Consider the following 20,947-nt stretch of genomic DNA (forward strand, 5'->3'; position numbering starts at 1 on the left):
CAAGTGGGTAACAGTTACATCTTGATTATGAGAATTGTTGTTACTGTTTTTGGCATATCAGATATACCACAGGGAGCTTGCCAGGCTTTGCCATGCGGGCAGAATACTCTCTGTAGCTTGCCAGGCTCTCCAAGAGCGACGGAGAAATCAAACTCGGGTTGGCCGCGTGCAGAGCAAATGCCCTATCTGCTATGCTATCACTGCAGTCCTGCAAAAAAGTAAAGGTGGGAAAATTCCTATAAGCTCCAGTACACTTTTCTGGGCTTGTCCACTACTGATTCTAAGTATCTGCAGTAGTGCCTGATAATTACTTAGGAGATATTTTTGATTAAGTATTAAATAAAAGTATCTATCTGTAAAAGATTATAAAAGAAGGTTGAATTAGCAAGGAGAGAAAATGACACATCATGGTAATGGAAATTAACTTTTTCAATGGTCTTGGAAGACATTGGAGATTTTATTTTATTTTATTTTTACTTAAGGTGTAAAGTTAGTATGGACCCTTGAATATTGGAGATTTTAAACAGGGAGTAGACACAGAAAAAAAGAAAGTACGTTAGAATAAAAAATAACAGCAGTTCACATTCTGAAATAAGGCTAGAGAAAAGAATGGTTTCAATAGGAAGATACACAAAAGAGTCAATGAATATAGCAGATAAAGTAGGTAGAATTAGCACTGTTCACAATAGCCAGAATCTGGAAACAACCCGAGTGCCCAAGAATAGAGGACTGGTTAAAGAAACTTTGGTACATCTACACAGTGGAATACTACGAAGCTTTTAGGAGAGATGAATCACGAATCACGACCATCCTGTTATTCATCGATTGCCTCGAGCAGGCCCCAGTAACGTCTCCTGCATCTTAGCCCTGAGATTATATTCAAGGCTCTTTAGGATAATGAGACCCATCATTGTTACTGGTATTTGGCATATTGGGTACGCCACGGGGCGTTTGCCAGACTCTGCCAAGGAGAGATGAAGTCATGAAATTTGCTTATAAGTGGATAGATATGGAGAGTATCAAGCGAAGTGAAATGAGTCAGAAAGAGAGGGACAGACATAGAAGGACTGTACTCATTTGTGGAGTATAAAATAACACAACTTGAGACTAATACCCAAGGATGGTAGACACAAGGGCCAAGAAGATTGCTCCAGAGTTTGAAGCCTGCCTCATGAGTTTGGGGCGGGGTGCGGGGAAGACAGTAGGAATAGAGAAGGGATCACAAAGAAAATGATGATTGGAAGGATCTGTCGGGATGGGAGATGTATGCTGAAAGTAGATAAAGAATCAAAAGTGTTGGCCTCTCGGTATCTGTGTTGCAAACCATAATGCTCGAAAGTAGAGAGAGTATGGGGGAAATTGTCTGTCATGGAGGCAGGAGGAGGGTAGGAAAGAGCGGCTGTACTGGGGAGATTGGTGGTGGGGAATGTGCACTGTGGAGGGATGGGTGTTTAAACATTGTTTGATTGTATCTCAAACATGAAAGCTTGTGTCTGTATCTCTGTAAAATAATTTTTTTAGAAGTAGGCTCAAAATTAAATTCAGTTACTTGATTGGAGAAATGACAAAGTTGAAGAAGACTCAATAGTGATCTGTGGCTAGTAGCATAAGGACACTGATTCATAGTGAACCAAGTAGAAATGTCACATGTCTATGTAAAGAAAAAAGAAAATTAATAAAAGTTGTTTTGAGGGTACTTTGAAACATTCTGGATAGGAAGTATTATTTAAAGTCAACTGGAAGTGGTCAATCTAAGTTTTCATTGTTTATTTCTTGTTAAGATATGGCATGCATATTAAGTGGCCAGTTTCTTGTGTGCAATCCTGGTTTACTGGCATATAACAATCAGATGTTATATAAGGTTTGAATATTATAAGTTTGTCTTTTTGAGGTATCAGAAGTTGTGGGTTTGGCTTATGTTTATTTAAAATTTATGAATGAACATAAGTTCATATAATTTAAGCCAAATCTAAGAGTAGTTTTATAAAGGAATTTTCCATAGATTAAAAATTCACTATTAACTATATAGAATACCAGTAGGAAATGTTGACTATTGTACAGGAAATCTGGGGATGACTAGGTTGTAAAAACTATTTAAATGCTGATATTTATTTATTTATTTATTTTTAATTTTTATTAGTGAGACACCATGAGGTACAGTTGTAGACTTACAAATTTTTGTGCTTGGGTTTCAATTATACAATGATCAAATACCCATCCCTCACCAGTGCCCATTTCCCACCACCACGAATCTCAGTATCCCTCCCATCCCCCATCCCACCCATCCCACCCTGCCACTGTGGTAGGGCATTCCCCCTTGTTCTCTCTCTCTTCTTTTGGGTACTGTGTTTTGCAAGAGAGACATTGAGTGGCAATCATGTTTGGTCTATAGTCTACTTTCAGCATGCTTCTCCCATCCTGGGAGAATCCTCCCAACACCCTTTATTTGGTGCTCCCTTCTCTGTCTGAGCTGCCTTTTCCCCTCCTATGTGTGACTGGCCTCCAAGCCATGGAGCAAAATTCCTGGTACTAATCACAGCCATTCTTGGGTGTTAGTCTCCTATTTTGTTACTTTATATTCTCCAGATGAATGCAATCTTTCTATGTCTATCCCTCTCTTTCTGACTCATTTCGCTTAATATGATACTTTCCATGTAGTGCCACTTGTATGTAAATTTCATGACTTCATCTTTTTTAACCTCTACATAGTACTCCATTGTGTAAATGTACCAAAGTTTCTTTAACCAGTCATCTGTTCTCGGGCACTCAGGTTTTTTTCCAGATTCTGGCTATTGTAAGGAGTGCTGCAATGAACAAAGAAGTGCAGATATTACTAATATTTAATGGCAGAAAAAAATGGAAATAGATGGCTCTTTCTATTGTACTACAGAAGTATGCTAATATAGCAAAAATAAACACTAAGATTCTGCTGTATCTACATATTTTTTAAAATACTTTTTACAAATAAATTTATATTACACAATTTCAAACATAATGCATGCCCAATTTTGTGTCTACTCAGAATTTCATAGGATTCATTGTGCATTCAGATGCTTTTAAAATTTTGAAATTTTTTAATTTAACTTTATTTAGGCTTATAAATAAACTTAAATTGCATGGATCTGGGATGGGTATTTGATCACTGTATAACTGAAACCCGAGCACAAAAATTTGTAAGTCTACAACTGTATCTCATAGTGTTTCACTAATAAAAATTTTATAGTAAAGTAAGTCAGTAAAGGCTGGAGGGATAGCACAGCAGTAGGGCGTTTGCCTTACACGCGGCCAACATGGCCGACCCGAGTTCGATTCCTCCGCCCCTCTCCGAGAGCCCGGCAAGCTACCGAGAGTATCTCACCCGCACAGCAGAGCCTGGCAAGCTCCCCGTGATGTATTTGATATGCCAAACACAGTAACAACAAAGTCTCCAATGGAGACGTTACTGGGCCCGCTCGAGCAAAAATTTTATAAAAAGAAAAAAAAGATATACACATAAGGCCCTCCCGTTGATCATCGATTTGCTCGATGTGGGCTGGAGCGATAGCACAGTAGTAGGGCGTTTGCCTTGCACGCAGCCAACATGGCCGACATACATATATATATGCACAAAGAATTGCATGGTTCTAAGGTGTAGTGTTTGATAATTTGTACCATGTCCATAATTTTTTTATTCCATTAAACTTATGCTGTGTGATATATGTGTAAGTTCAATTGCAAATGTAGACAAAGTGAGTTTTCTAGAATTAAGTAATAAAAAATAAACAAATGCATCAGTAAAATTTATGTTTAAATGACTAAAATATCTTCCTTTTTAATTTACAATGAGTGTTCTTATTTGTTGTTACATTTGAAATACTAACAGAAACTTCATTTTAATACCCTTACATAAGCATTTCTGTATTCATCAACCTGCTGTATTATTTTCTGTTCTTGGTTTTAAAATAAATTGTTGAACTAGAGTGCATTATTTTTAGGTTATATGTTACTGATGTGAATTATTCAAGTCAGTGTCTGTATATAAAATTCACCATTAAAAATTCAATTTTATTCTTCACAGTTCTATAAAAGGTCCTCTTATATAGTACGAGTTTACACCCATTCTCCTCAAGTAGCCACTTACTTACATTCTTTCTTTATCGTTTTTGATTTTGGGGACACACCCAGTGATGCTCAAGGATTACTCCTGGCTCTGTAATCAGGAATTACTCCTGGTAGTGCTTAAGGGACCATATGGGATGCCAGGGATTAAACTCAGGTTAGCCAGATACAAGGCAAACTCCCTACCCGCTGTAATCACTCTGGCCCCTAGTCTTGTATTCTTACACTGTATTTTTATGTGGTTAGTTTTTCTTTTCTTTTTTTTTACATACCACACACATAAGTGAAAATAAACAGGATTTATTTTTCTCCACCTGACCTATTTTACTGAAGTGCTGTCGAGATACAGCTATGTTGTTGCAAATCACTTGATTTCTTTATTTTAAAATAGCTTAGCTTAGTACTAGTCCATTGTGCATATACATAATGTGTTTTTTTTAGCTATTATTTGTTGATGGCAACTTAGATTGTTTAAAATTTTTGGCTATTGTAAATAGTGCTGAAGTGAACACAGAAGTTAGTAAATCTCTTTGGATTAATTGCTTATTGCTTTTTTTTTAGATAAATAAGTACATACAAGTGAGATGACTGGATTTTTATTGCACAGATTTCTGGAAAATAACAGCTAATTTTGAACTGCATCAAGTAATTCATCCTTCTGGGATTTTTAAGCCAAATAGATATTCTAATTTTAATGAATTAAGTCATTAGTGAAGCAATGATCATTAACAGCCTTTAGTCTTATGATGTATTGGGATTTAGATCAACAATACATTGTGATGACAACAGTGGATTCTATATATTGTATGTGTATATGTGAACAGTTTTCTTTACTTTTTTTGTTTTTGAAGAAATTGAACTTCTTTTGAGATGTAGAAAACTTTCTACATGTTTTGCATATAGTAAACTCTCCAGGGTTCCTATGGGACCCATCTCAACAAAGAAGATGATTAGTATATTTGAATTATACTAAATATACTATTTTACATTTAAATATAATAAAGGTATAGTAACCAAGATGGTGTGGTATTGTAATAAAAAAATTACTCTCAGACCAATGAAATAGAATTGAGAATCTCGAGACAAAGGCTCAGGTTTATGGACAGCTAATGTTTGACAAAGAATCTAAATGTATGAAGCAGAGAAAGGATCTTTTGCAAATCACATTAGAAAAACAGCCATATAGAAAAAATAAGAGAAGAATTCAGACCCCTATCTCACATCATACAAAAAACTCAAATCAGAATTATTAAGATTTTGATACGAGATCTGAATTCATAAATTATATTGAAGAAAATTCAGACAGAATCATTTTATAATATTGAATCTATAGATATTTTCAATGACTCAGTGACATTGTCTAAGTAACAGAAATAAAAGTAAACAAATGGGATTATGCCAACAATAGTAACTATGTCTTGACTATAAAAAAGAAGTAAGTTCCAGTGATTGGAAGAAAATATTTCCTCAACACTCATTTGGCACTGGGTAATATAAAAATATATATAAAGCACTTAAAGTTTTTACAAAAAATAAATTAATATAGAGAATAGCTGAACAGACATTCCCTCAAGAAGACCTACAGGTGGTCAGTAGGCATATGAAAATGTGCTGCTTATACTTTTCATCAGGGAAATGCAAATCAAAACTATGAGTTGACTGTAAGATTGTCTTATCTAAAAAGAACAGAAAGAACTATTGCTGATGCAGATATGGGGAAAAGAAAATCTTGTGCATTTTTATATTGGACTATCAAATGTTTCAGCCTTTTTTTTACATTTATTTTTTAAAATTTTTATTTATTTATTGAATCACAGTGAGATACACAGTTACAAGGTTGTTCATGGTGGGTATCAGTTATATAATGTTCGAACATCCATCCCTTCACCAGTGTAGTTTCCTTCCCCATCTCTCTCTCTCTCTCTGTCTCTCTGTCTCTGTCTCTGTCTCTATCTCTGTCTCTCTCTCTCTCTCTCTCTCTCTCTCTCTTTCCTCCCCCTCTTTCCTTCTGAGCATAATGGCTTGCAAACAGATACTGAAAGTTTATTATGTATATCCCTTTACCTACATTAAACACTCAGTTACTCATTTCTAACTATTATTGTCATGCTGGTCCTTTCTCTATCCTAACTGATCTTCTCCTCCCTGTCCCCTCCCCCCCCCACACACACACTTGTGGCAAACTTCCAACCATTGACCAGTTCTCCTGATCTCTGGTTACCTGATCTTGAATATTAGTCTCATAACAGTAACAAGAAGTCTCACAATGGAGACATTATTGGTGCCCGCTTGAGAAAATCGATGAACAACAGGAGGACAGTGCCATGCTACTAGTTTTTATATCCCACAAATGAATAAAGTAATTATATATATGTCCCCCTCCTTTTGACTCATTTAACTCCTCATGATATTCACTATGTCCATACATTTACAAGAAAATTTCATGACTCCATTTTTCCTGATGGCTGCATAATATTCCATTGTATAGATGTACAGTCTCCTGTTCTCGGGCACTCAGATTGTTCCAGATTCTGACTATTGTGAATAGAGCTGCAATGAACATAGAAGTTCAGACGGTTTTTCTGCTGTGTGTTTTTAGGACCCCAGGGGATATATCCAGAAGTGGTATTGCTGGGTTACACTGAAGCTCAATTTTTAGTTTTTTTGAGGAATGTCCATTTTGTTTTCCGAAAACGCTGGATCAGTTGATATTTCCATCAATATTAAATGAGAGTTCCTTTCTCCCCTCATCTGTACTAGTACTGGTTGTTCTTTTTCTTTTGGATGTGAGATGGTGTGAGATGATATTTCATTGTCATTTTTATTTGAATTTCTCTGATGTTTAGTGATGTGGAACTTTTTTAATGTGCTTTTTGGACAAATAAATTTCTTCTTTGAGGAAGTTTCTATTCATTTCTTCTTCCCATTTTTTGATGGGATTGGATACTCTCGTAAAGTCCTATTATCTTTGAGATAATCAGAAGGGTACTGGGTAAATAATTTTTCTAATTCTGTGGGCTGTCTTTGTAGCTTGGTCTCTGTTTTCTCCTAGTTTATTGTAGTATCATTTATCTATGCTTCCACTTGCTTGGTCAGTGGTGTTTCATCGTGGAAGATGATTTGAACTTCAATGTATTGGAGGGTTTGCCTATGTTTTCTTCTATGTACCTTATGGATTCAGGTCTGATACTGCGTTCTTTGATCCACTTTGTTTGTACTTTTGTGCATAGTGTTAGATGTCTAAAAGGTAAAAGGTAAAGGCCCTACCGTTGTTCATCGATTTGCTCGAGTGGCCCAGTAACGTCTCCATTGGAGACTTTGTTATTACTATGTTTGGCATATCGAATACGTCACGGGGAGCTTGCCAGGCTCTGCCGTGCGGGCGAGCTACTGGGCTCTCCGAGAGGGGCAGAGGAATCCAACTCGGGTCGGCCATGTTGGCTGCATGCAAGGCAAATGCCCTACTGCTGTGCTAAGGTCAGTTTTTTACATGTAGAATCCCAACTTTTCCAGCACCAGTTGTCAAAGAGGCTTTCCCTCCTTCACTTCATAATTATGTCTTGTTTACTAAAGATGAAATGATCATATTTTGTGTATCTGTGTCAGTATATTTAACTCTATTCCATTGATATGTGGGTCTGTCTTTATTTCAATACCATGCTGTTTTGATTACTACTTCTTTGTAGTACAGTTTGAAGTTGGGGAAGGTGATGCCACCCATCTTCTTTTTCCCAAGGATTGCTTTAGTGTTTCATGGGGATTTATTGTTTCATATGAGTTTCAGGGGTGTTTTATCTATTTTTTTAAATGTCATGTGTATATTTATAGCGACTGCCTTGAATCTGTATAAAGCTTTGAGGAGTATTGCCATTTTGGCAATCTTAATCCTCCAAATCCATGAGCAGGATCCATTTCCTCCTGTCCTCTTTAATTGTTAATGTAGTGTTTTGTAGTTCTTTTTTTTTTTTGTATAGGTTCTTGACCTCTTTAGTTTAGCTAATGTTAGGTACTTGATTTTCTGAGGCACAGTTGTGAATGGGATTGTCTTTTTAATGTCTTTCTTCTCTTTCATTATTTATAGAGAAAAGCCATGGACTTTTGGGAATTGATTTTGTAAACTACCTCTTTACAAATCTATTGTTTCTAGGAGCTGTTTCATAGAGTCTTTAGTATATTCTTAGTATCATGTCACCTGCAAATAGTGAAAGCTTGACTTCTTCCTTTCCTATTTAGATGCCCTTGATATCTTTGTCTTGCCTATTTCCTATGGCAAGTACTTCCAGTACTATTTTGAATAAGAGTGATGAGAGAGGGGAACCTTCCTTTCTGCCTGATTTTAGAGGGCAAGGTTTTAGTTTTTTTTTCATTGATAATAAATGCTTGATATGGGTTTGTGGTAGATGACTTTGACTACATTGAGGAATGTTCCTTCGACTCCCATTTTGTTGAGTTTTTTTTTTATAATGAATGGATGCTGGATCTTTATAAAATGCTTTCTCTGAATCTATTGATATGATCATGTGGCTTTAATTTTTCATTTATTGATATGATGTATTAAGTTAATTGACTTGAGAATGTTGAACTATTCTTGCATCCACAAGATGAATCTTACTTGGTCATGGTATATGATCTTTTTGATGAGTTGTTGGTTTCTATTTACTAGAATTTTGTTGAGAATCTTTGCATCTGTGTTCATCAGGGATATCAGCCTGTAATTATCTTTTTTTTTTTGTGGTGCCTCTGCTCTTGGTATCAGGACTTTTGGAGAGTGGTTCTATTTCTCTAATATCCTGGAAAAGCTTGAAAAGGATTGCTAGTAAGCCCTCTTTAAGAGTTTTAAAAAATTTACTAGGTAATCCATCTGGGCCTGGACTTTTGTTTTGGGGAAGACCTTTGATTACCACTTCAACTTCCTCAATCGTGATAGGTCTGTTTAGGTATTACGGATCTTCTGGGTACAGCCTTGGGAAGTTATGTGAATCCAGGTTCAACTGTCTCATGGCATTACGATTCTCAAAGTTATCTCTGATGATCCTTTGAATTTTTTTCTGATATCTCCTCTTTTATTTCTGATTTGGTTTATTAGGACTCTCTCTCTCTCTTTTTGTGAGTCTTGCTAGTGGTTGATCAATCTTGTTCATTTTTACAAAGAACTAGCTCTTGGTTTCATTGATCATTTGGATCGTTTTTTGGGATTCTAGCTAATTAATTTCTTCTCTAAATTTTATTATTTCCTTCCTCCTGCCTGGTTTGGCTTCCTTTTGTTTTGTTAATTTCTAAAATCTTCAGCTGTGAAGTTAGTTATTTATATGGGTCCCTTCTTCCTTTCTGATATGCTTGCGCAGGTATAAACTTTCCTTTTAACACTGCTTTTGCTGTGTGTCACAAGTTCTGGTGGCACTTCATTAGTTCAAGAGTTCTCACAATCATTAGTTGTCTGCAATCTTTTGATTTCTCTTTGATTTTCTTTATAACCCACTGGTTGTACAGTAGTGAGCTGTTTAATTTCTAGGTGTTTAATTTGATTCTTCACTCTGTGTGTGATTAAATTCTATTTTCAGTGCCTCCTGGTCTGAAAAAAAAAATAGCTGATACATCGTCTCTCCTCTTAATTTTATGGAGGTATGTTTTGTGGCCTAGAATGTGGTCTATCCGGGAGAATATCCCATGTGCACTGGAGAAAAATGTATATTTTGGAGGGATGAAAAACACTGCATGTCTCTACTCGCTCCCTCTCTTTCATCTTTTAAACCCAGTGTTTTCTTGCAGAGTCTTAGTCTCATCAATCTATCAGGAGGTGACAAGGCAGTGTTGAAATCTCCCACTATTACTATGTTTCTACCAATGTCACTTTGAAATCTCTTAGTCATTGTTTTAAGTATTTTGCTTGTCCCTCATTGGATTCCTATACATTTAGGAGTTTAATTTCTCCTTGATATTCCTTTGATTATTAAGAAATGACCTTCACTGTCTTGTAACCTTTTTCAGCCTAAAATCTATATCACTAGTATGGCAACCCTGGCTTTTTTGAAAGTTGTTTGCATCCTTGGTCACAGTAGCTGAGATCTGGAAATCCCCTAAGTGTCCAAGAACAGATGAATGGATAAAAATACTGTAGTATATAATAACAGTGGGATACTTCTCAGCTCTCTATAAAGATGAAATCTTGTGATTTGCTGTCACACAGATGGAACTAGAGGGTTATCTAAATATCTAAACATAACAGAATCTGAGAGTAGGACTACAGAAGTGACTTTACCAAAGGGGGAGTCAGGGTGGATGAGACGGGTGATTAGGACATTGGTGGAGGGAAGCTTACGCTCTAATGGGGGTTGTGGCATTCAACATTTTATGCATAAAGTCTCTATCACTAAAACTTTTGTGAAGCAGGATCCCTCAATAAAACCTGATGGGAGATGGTGGGGGGATTAGAATTAGAGGTAGAATAGCAAAAGATTGTGATTAGATCATGCTCTCACACCAACAATTTTAAAAAATGACAAAAATTAATTGAAATAATTGAATATAAGACCTGAAAACACAAATGCATTCTGGAAAACATAGATAAGACTCTGAAACAGACTTGATTTCAGTGATATCTTAGAGACTCAAGTCCATCAAGGGAAACAACAAGAAAAACTAGAACTACATCAAATGAGCTGTTTTTGCACAAGAAAGTATTGTCAGTAAAATGAAAAGACTTTGTATTGAATGGAAGAAAATATATTTACATTTATGTAATTAAAAAGAGACTAATAATCAAGGTATATAAAGAAATTATTCAACTCAACAACAAAAATAATCTCATCAGAATTGGGAAAATGAGATATACAGACAGTTCTCTGAAGAAGACAAACAAATGTTTTACACACATATAAAAATTCCTTCTTATTTCTTATTTTAAAGGTAATGCATCATAAAGCTTCTTAAATTATCATCTCAGTCTCTGGGACTAATCTGTATCACAAAGACTGAAACAAGTGTCAGTGATGTAGTGGATAAAATGTTAACCCTTCTACTCTGTAGGTCAGAGTATAAACTGATCCCTCACTTTGGAAATCATTATGGAAAAATTTCAAGATGCTTAATAAAGACATCACACTATCCAGCAGTTCTATACCTGTGTATCTATTCAAATAAATGTAGAAGTACCCATTCAAAGGTACACATGAATTTATATGTACCTTATAGACAAGATATATTTTATAGACAAAATATATTTTCAGAGTATCCACCTGCCCAGTGATGGATGAGTAGATAAAGATGTGATGTTTGTGCACAATGTACTATTACTAGTTATAATGAAACATGAATGCTTTTCATTTGCAACAATAAGATTGGAGAGGAGAGTTTTATGTTAAGTGAATTAAGTCAGAAGAAGAACAATAAATCCTAAATGATAGCACTCTTGTGTGGGTTTTAAGGAAACAAATTTATGGGATGACAGCCAAAGAAATTATTGTATCTGGACCTCAGAACCAAGATTGACATGATGGAAGAGGTAGAAAGAGTAGAGTGGAGGTAAAGCATGATAGTAGTGTAGGGATATCTGTTTTTCAGTGGTGGGTGTGATGTGATAACTTTCCTTTGAAGTAGTGTAAAGAAAGTACCTACAAAACATAAGATGCTAAGCCAATGTTACTTGAATAAAAAAATTAGGGGCAAAGGGGAATTATAGGTAAATCTTAGACTGTAAAGGGGTTTGTAGCCCATAATCCTCACATGGTTCACGGATCGACTAAATTCTTGCGTCTCTTATGATTAATACCTCACAATTCAATATTTTAAATTAGGCTTCTTAAAATCCTTTTTGGTAATTGTATATTTATAACATATATTTTTTGTTTTTGGGGTCACACCCAGCGATGCACAGGGGTTACGCCTGGCTCATGCACTCAGGAATTGCTCCTGGCGGTGCTCAGGGGACCATATGGGATGCTGGGAATTGAACCCGGGTCCGCTGTGTGCAAGGCAAACGCCCTACCCGCTGTGCTATCGCTCCATCCCCAAAAATATTTTATAATAATTTTTGATGTCTTATATTTTTCAAAATAAGAAACCTTTTCTACTGTAAGTCTCAAATAGAATGTAACAATCTTCATGGTACAGGATGCATTCATGTAGGTTTAGATTTTTACATGAGGAAGCATCCTAAATTGTTGCAATCCTACCTTCCCTGCTCCTCTCCCCACTCATCTGTACTTAGTAATGGGATGTGTGCACTTCAGGGAAGACTTCTCTTAAGTCTTTACTTTCCTGTCTGTAAAATGACCAGAAACATGATCTGGAATGTCTTTTACCTTCTTTCATACCTTCCACGGTGGGTCACTGTATCATTTTGCCTTTTCCTCACCTAGTTCATAATCTTCGGTTGATGAGCCCAAAGATGGGTTCTTTCCCTTCCTCATAGCCCTGCCTGTTCTCTTTTACAGCGCCCTGTAATAAAGAAGGGCCATACTTTTGTGCTGGACATATTGAGAAGAAGGGAAGACACTGGTTATTGTAGATTGATTTTCATTTTACCCCCTTTCTTTTTCATCTTTAGGTATTCTTGAAGTTTTACACTGTGTATTAGTAGAAAGCCCAGAAGCTCTAAATATTATTAAAGAAGGACATATTAAATCCATTATTTCACTTTTAGACAAGCATGGAAGAAATCATAAGGTAAGCCAGCCATTTTGTTACCCTGAATAAATTCGGGAGTCTTTAAAATATTTTAAAATCAGATTAGAAAATATTTAAATATCCGTTGATAATAATCAGAAAAAGGGGGTCTCAATTTTATTTTTTTACTAAAATTTTCCTCATTAAGTTATGCTCAGGCAATATTATTCAGTGTATATTGATAATGTCAATGAGAGAATAGGCATTTTTCTATTTGTGCGGGAAGGAAAGTGGTGAAATAAGTGAACATTCTGCTTTTATGTTGAAATGACTCAGTCAGAGGTGAAAGGAGGATCCATTTTTGTCTTTGTGTACCTTACTCAATGTACTTGAAAATTTGACACAAAGTTTCCCTTCCCAGGTTCTAGATGTGTTGTGCTCTCTCTGCGTTTGCCATGGAGTAGCAGTTCGTTCTAACCAGCATCTCATCTGTGACAATCTCCTGCCAGGAAGAGACCTGTTATTGCAGACTCGCCTTGTGAATCACGTCAGCAGGTAGATTCATATTGACTAAGTCACAGAGCTGATAACAAAGGAACTTGATTTAAAATCTCCAGCTAAGACATTTAATGGACTATTTTGTTACCGTGTTTTATGTCTGTTCTGTCATCACTCTCTTCATTCCCCAAATGCTTGAGCTGATAGATATATGGGAGGTTCTATTCTTTAATGTAGTTTAGGGAAAACATTGCATTTTAGAAATTATTTGATAATAGCCCCTTTTTGTTATTTTATTTCTGTACTGACATATAAGATGGTTTTGCTTCATAAAACAGAAAAAAATTCACAACCAGAAAAAAATTAACCCAATGTCAACAATTCCAGAGTTACATAGTTTAAACACCCAAATAAAACTCATAACTTCATAGATTGTGAATCCCAATAGCAGAGGTGAAATAACAGTTGATAAGAACATCTAGAGTCACAATTTTGCTGGTACTAATATATAATTATGATCATATATTTTGCATAATATCATAAACTAAAAAGCATTTTTACATTATTAAATAATTCTTTAAATATCCTTTATTTATTTTCCTATTGGTAGTGTAAGGATTTTTCTACTGAAAGTTGACATAGTAACAATAGATGAATTGAGCAAAATGTAGATTTATAACAAATAATTATGTTCGAAATTTTGTCCACATTCATATTTAGATTATCTTTGACATTTTTAGGAGCAAGTGACATTTATACAGTTATATAGTTGTTATAATTATATGTTATGCCTTCTTAAAAACATAAAAGCACTAAATTCTTTAGTATCATCTTTGAAATGCCCACACTTCATAATAAAAAATGAGTTAGGATCAAAACATTCAAATCTGATATTAAAGGACATTACTTATAGATTCATAAAAATTTATAAAATATTTTCAATTAGCTTTGTCTTCTAAGAGATCAGATATTCACTGAGTGTTGTGTCCTAACTGCTCTACTAAATGCTTTTCACATCTTATATACATTTTTTTACCAGCTACTACAATTATTCACATTAATTAAATTAAAGTATTAGGACCTTAAATGTACATAAATGTAACTTAATTTATGTCATGCTATCTTTCTTTAAACAAAAAACAATGTTGATAGTAATAAATACAACCTATAATTAAGACATTGTTAAGCATAAATGTAATGACCTTTATGCACTGTATGTACCAGTTATCTAGGAAACACTCAATACTTGAATCTGTTTAACAAAAATGTAAGGATTTTCTGTATATTTATGCATTGTTTTAAAACGAGATTGCTTGGGAAACTCCCTTCAGTTACAATCAATGAGTGGAAATTCTTTTTTTATTTTTTTAATGAACGAACATTTATTGTAGAGTCACTAAGGTCTCTAAACATTAACAAGGTAAGGTAAGCAGGTGCACAGGTCTATGCAGCTAAGAGGATTATTGTCCAAATGACCAGCCACCAATGTTTACCGTAGTGACCAATCCTAATGTAACACTCTCACTTAACCAAGATTGTGACAGAGGAAAAATGAGCTTCTTCGAAGCCCAGATATATGAAGAGATCACACTCGGGGTGATGAATCAACACCCATCCCCACCACCTGCGTGTCTGCCTCCACTGCAGACAGACCCGTTTCTCCTTGTCCGGGTCCCGAGGCAGAACATCATCCTGGCCTCTCACGGCTGCTTTTCGGTTGGCTGTAGCTTGGGAATCTTCACTGTGGTCAGTGCCGGCTTTGCCTCCATCAGTGTTGCCAGAGCAATAAGACAGTGGGTAGAGACCCCAGCTTGCATGCAGCCAAGTCGGGTTTGATATGCAGCTCCCTGAAGGGTCCCCAAGCACCACTGGAGTGATCCCTGACTGCAGGACCAGGAGGAAGCCCTGAGGACCAAACTGTGTCCATCAATAAAACAAAAAAAGAAAGAAAATCTCAGAAATACTTAATGCTTTTAAACCCTAGCTGAAACAGTTATGGAAATCACATGGCAGCTAAAATAAAATAGGACTTCAGAGCTGGAGTCATAGTAAAGAGGAGGGCGCTGGCCATGCAACAGCTGACCCAGCTGGAACCCGGGACATATCAATGAGTGGAAATTCTTGAAACCTTTAATTTAATATAGAATGGGACTATAACTATGACTATAATTTAATATAGAGCATAACTCTCTCCTATATAGTGTATTTAAATATGCCTAACTGGAAATTCTGTTCACAGCAATGCTAATTCATCATGACTCAAAGGTTAGTTTAAAATACTTGTTGTGTATCCCAGATTAATAATACCACTTGTTTTAAATTCCTTTATACTGTTTCATCCTCAATATGATAAATGGTATAAAATATGCTGTAGATAAAAAGTAAAGTAAAGGCCCTCCCGTTGATCATCGATTTGTTTGAGCGGGCCCAGTAACGTCTCCATTGGAGACTTTGTTGTTACTGTGTTTGGCATATCGAATACATCACGGGGAGCTTGCCATGCTGTAGATAAGCAGAAAAAATAGTATTAGACTACTGATACTGATACTCTAGTGATACTTGTATCTAGTGATACAAGTAATAAAAGAAGCAAACACCATTCAATGAATGATAAGAGTGAGACTCACTATCATTACATGTTATCTTTGATTCTTTTTAATAATTTTTGGTATATGAGGAAACTTATCTTCAGTTTGCCACATATGAGGGAAGGACTCATATTTAAAGTAGTGAGATGCAAATAAAACTCTTAGAGGTTTTTCTGGATGTTCTCATGTCATATCTTTATCTCTTTAAAGCATGAGACCCAATATTTTTCTGGGCGTCAGTGAAGGTTCTGCTCAGTATAAGAAATGGTACTATGAGTTGATGGTGGACCATACACAGCCATTTGTGACAGCAGAAGCAACTCATCTGCGAGTGGGCTGGGCTTCCACTGAAGGTTATTCTCCGTACCCTGGCGGCGGTGAAGAATGGGGTGGAAATGGTGTTGGAGATGATCTTTTTTCATACGGATTTGATGGTCTTCATCTTTGGTCAGGTAAGAGCTATGAATTTTCTTAACAATATACCTGAAGAAATCTCTTTTTAAAATTTTTATGTTCCCTTACACTACATATATATTTATATATATGCATATATATAATGGTTTACAAAGTTGTTCATGATGATTTGTTACAGACATTCAGTATACCAACACCAATCCCACCACCATTGCCCCTTCCCACCACCATTATCTCTAATTTTTCCAACCATTCCTTAAACCTGGCACCATAATAATTTATTTTATATTGCTTGTTATAAATAATTTGCTAAGAGAATATCAAAAAATGTTTGAAGGAAATCTTTTTACCCATGTTCTGCTCTCATGAGAGTTCTTGGTACTTCTTATATTGAATGTCTTCTTGCGATTCTTATTTTAAATACATTTATTCATTATTCAGAAATTTATCATTGAAAACTGATGAGTGAAAATGTAAACAACAAAATTTCATAGGAGAAAAAGAAAATGTTTAAAACTGTAGTACCTTACCAAAGGACTATATTTCTTATGAACAATATATTTAGAGGTGGTATTTTGATTCATAAATAAGCCACAAAAATGGCTTTAATGCTGGAAAGTATGTGCTTTAGTATACATGGAATTGGAAGGTATGTCTTCACAAGTCACTGGAATTTGGTAAATGGTTTGCTAAGTTTAGATCCACAGTCAACAAATTCAAATGTAAACACATTGACATCTAGTTTACTTCTCAGGGTCACATTTATAGTAATTCAGATAATCTTGGAAATGTGCCCCTTTTCCCTTTCTATGTTGTTGAAATCAAATTGAAAAGACTAAGTATCTAATATCTGGTGAGAGCACATTTTTTCCCACTTAAGCGATAGCATAACGGTTAGGGTGTTTGCCTTGCACGCGAGTTTGATTCCTCTGTATCTCTCAGAGAACCTGGCAAGTTATCAAGAGTATCCCACCCGCATGGCAGAGCCTGGCAAGCTACCCATGGCATATTCGATATGCCAAACACAGTAACAATAAGTCTCACAGTGGAGACATTACTCGTGCCTGCTCGAGCAAATCGATGAACAATGGGAGGGCAGTGCTTCAGTGGCAGTGCTGGGGCTGGAGTATCTATTGGGCTGGAGAGATAGTACAGGAGGTAGAGTAGTTGTGATAGCACAGTGGGTAGGGCGTTTGCCTCGCATGCGCCCTGACCCGGGTTCCGTTCCCAGCATCCCATATGGTCCCCTGAGCATGGCCAGGAGTAATTCCTGAGTGCATGAACCAGGAGTAATCCCTGTGCATCGCTGGGTGTGACCCCAAAAAGCAAAAACAAACAAACAAAAATACAGTGGCAATGCTACATGTGTTGCAGTAGAAATGTTCTTTGACACCAAAATTTTGAGCAATGTCTTTTTATTTTTCAATTTAAATTGATTTATATAACTGCCTTCCACTTTTGTGCAGCATCCACACCCAAAGTGTGTATAAGAGCCAAAAATATGAAAAAAAATATGGTGAATTCCCTTTTGAAGAATTTAAATACAGAAGTATGGAAGGATATCAATGAACCATGTAGGAGATGTGGGTACAGATTTATAATTTAGAATCTGTAAATCAGAATGAAGAGCCATCTTCCTTTCTGGTTATGCAAAGGACAATAATGTAACTCCCAAATGGGTTTAATATGTGTTTATAGGGGCTATAGAGCGATCACACAGCAGGTAGGGTGTTCGCCTTGTATGCGGCCGACCTTGGTTTGATTCCCAGCATCCCATATGGTCCCTGAGCACTGCCACTAGTAATTTCTGAGTGCAGAGCCAGGACTAACTTCTGTGCATATTGCATTGCCGAGTGTGTGACCCAAAAAGCCAAAAAAAAAAAGTGCTTATATAAGACCTGGAAATGTTTCTAAATGACTTCAGCAATGTGAGGGCTGTGAATACTGGACCTTCAGTTGTTTCACTACTGAGCTTATTTATCTTACCTGTTTGTTCCAGCTTTTATAAAAACAGTTTATTGCGGAGACTCTTTCATAGTCTCTAATCATATTAATGCAAATTCTCAGATCAAGTAATACATTTATATTATGCTGTCAGTGAAATAATATTTTATCAGCTTCTAATCTTGGAAAAACAGGATTTAGTTTTATTTTATTATGATTGCATTATATGATTTATATGATTGCATTAACTTTATATCATTTATTTTTTATTTAGAGAATATAGAAGTACTTGGTAGTGAGGTTATTACTTGCATATGTAGATATTGGTAATAATGTTCACATTTTTCAAAGTAGATCTGCTCCAAGCTTGGCATTTCAGGCTCACAGTAGTTTGTGAAAATCTCGAATTGCTAGATGTTTTTTGAAGGTATTATACAAAGCCTGTATCCTAAAGTTTAATTTTTTTGTCTTTGCTCAAAATGATGTTTTGCTTGTGAGTATGAATGTCTCGGAGAACTTTAGCTTCATATCTTCCACTGTCCTTATAAGACTAACTGGCAAAGGAATTCTGTTTCAATCAGAATATATTTAGGCTATAAGTTGATCAGAGCAAGAAATAAAATTTATTGAAAAATAGATCGGGCAGGAGAGATAGTACAGGAGGTAGAGTAGTTGTGTAGCATGGGGATGACCCATGTATGACCCCCATCACTCCATATGTTCCCCTGTGCTTGCAAGAAGTGATCCCTGAGTGCAGAAACAGCAGTAAGCCCTGAGCACTGCTGGATGTGGCCCCCAAACCAAAGCATAAATAATTTTTAAATGACATTTATCAAATGTCATTTTTATGCCTCAAATTGTATCCTATGCTATTTCAGAATCCAATCAAGATCTTTAAAATCAACTGCAAAACAATTGCAAACCAATTGGCATGTATTTTTCCTCTGACAAATATAACAGGAATTATTTTCTTATGCATTTTTATTGTTTAAGTAAGAGGGATTTTCTATTTGAAAAGGGGACTGACATGAAATACCTGCTATCTCTGTGACTGTTCTTATGAACCATTAATTTAATCATATCTCCACAAGGCAATGGCATTTAGTTTACAGGAAATCAAGAATGAGAGAGGGAAAGTAATTTGCTGATGTCAAACAAATTGTAGGTGGTAAAGTCATCAACTGCACTCTGGAGATGTTCTTCACATATCTTTCTTTTAGTAGTTCTGAGATAATGTATAATTTATAATTTCTGAAATACAACAACATTAAAAACCATTATTAATGTTTCCCATTGTATTTTACATTATCATCATACATTGATCTATCACCATCTATTCACATCTTTTGCTTTGATTGTGAAGATGATTTTCTGATATATTGTTTTTAAAAATGCATGTTTTTCCTTAATGTTTCCCCCATAGGTTGTATTGCTCGTACTGTAAGTTCACCAAACCAGCATCTTTTAAGAACGGATGATGTCATCAGCTGCTGTTTAGATCTAAGTGCCCCTAGTATTTCATTTCGAATTAATGGACAGCCCGTTCAAGGAATGTTTGAGAATTTCAACATTGATGGCCTCTTCTTTCCAGTAGTGAGTTTCTCTGCAGGAATAAAGTTAGTATTTCTCTGTTGTTTTGCTGTTTTTCCTCTCACTTTTCATACTTTCACCAAAAACTCTTAATCCCTGCTTCCTTTCTTCTTCCCTCTCACTCCTGGAAAAACAAGTTGCCTGTTCCTTGAAGAAAGAGGTGAAACACCCAAAGGAGGAGATATTGAAGCTGAATGCCTTGTCAACATAATCTATCATTTAACTGTCATTTAAATATATGCAGTTTACTGATTTTCTTTCAAACCACGTCCCTTTAAAACTCACTTTAAAAAATTACAAGGAGAAATAATTGCTTTCAAAATAGCTCTTGTTTTCTTATATTTGCTATTTATTAATTTTCCTTTTCTTTTCCTCATAATTCCCTTTCTTCTCCCCCAAAGCCCCTAATTCCTGCAGAAGGTAATAATTTGCTGTTGTTGATTTGGTCAAGATTCTTCCTTTTCTGTATTGCCCTCTGTCACATTTGTTAATTGCCTCCAGCCAACTGGAAATATGGTTACTTTTTTGAGTGTGATGAGGTAGAGGTGGGCATCGTCTGGCAGTATTCAGCACCTACTCCTGAAGGCTCAGTGCTCTTAGGATCATATCATCCCACGTGCAAGATGTGCTAGATGTCATTGAACTATATCTCTGACCTCTCTGCGCACCATTAAAAAGAAAACAAGCATATATGGACTGGAGTGATAGCACAGCAATAGGGCATTTGTTTGCCTTGTGTGCAGCCAGCCTGGCCGAGCCAGGTTCAATTCCTTCGCCCATCTCGAAGAGCTTGGCAAGCAACTGAGAGTATCTCGCCCGCACGGCAAAGCCTGGCAAGCTACCCGTGACATATTCAATATGCCAAACACAGTTACAACAAGTCTCAAAATGGAGACGTTACTGGGCCCACTTGAGCAAATCAATGAACAACGGGAGCACAGTGACAGTGATATATATATATATATATATATATATATATATATATATATACACATACATACACACACACATATAGGGAGAGAGACAGAGACAGAGATAGAAACAGAGAGAGACAGAGTGAGACAGAGAGAGACAGAAATAGGTGTTTTTTTAAATTTATTTTTAAAAATTTATTTATTTATTTTTAATACCCATTCCTCCACCAGTAACCATTTCCCACCACCACAGATCCCAGTAACCCTCCCACCCCCCCCCATCCCACCCCCATCCCA

At 36.0% G+C, this 20,947-nt stretch overlaps 1 protein-coding gene across 1 annotated transcript in view; it reads left to right on the forward strand.

The window, feature by feature from the left end:
- RYR2 (ryanodine receptor 2) overlaps positions 1 to 20,947 on the forward strand; it is a 754,458-nt gene that overhangs the window by 405,214 nt on the left and 328,297 nt on the right. The window contains exons 18-21 of the mRNA XM_056113587.1: positions 12,644 to 12,762; positions 13,124 to 13,257; positions 15,999 to 16,240; positions 19,570 to 19,762. Of these exons, the coding sequence (XP_055969562.1) occupies positions 12,644 to 12,762; positions 13,124 to 13,257; positions 15,999 to 16,240; positions 19,570 to 19,762 (688 nt within the window). The remainder of the gene's footprint in view (positions 1 to 12,643; positions 12,763 to 13,123; positions 13,258 to 15,998; positions 16,241 to 19,569; positions 19,763 to 20,947) is intronic.

Source organism: Sorex fumeus, unplaced genomic scaffold, assembly GCF_029834395.1.
Source record: "Sorex fumeus unplaced genomic scaffold, SorFum_2.1 ptg000021l, whole genome shotgun sequence".
NCBI lineage: Eukaryota > Metazoa > Chordata > Mammalia > Eulipotyphla > Soricidae > Sorex > Sorex fumeus.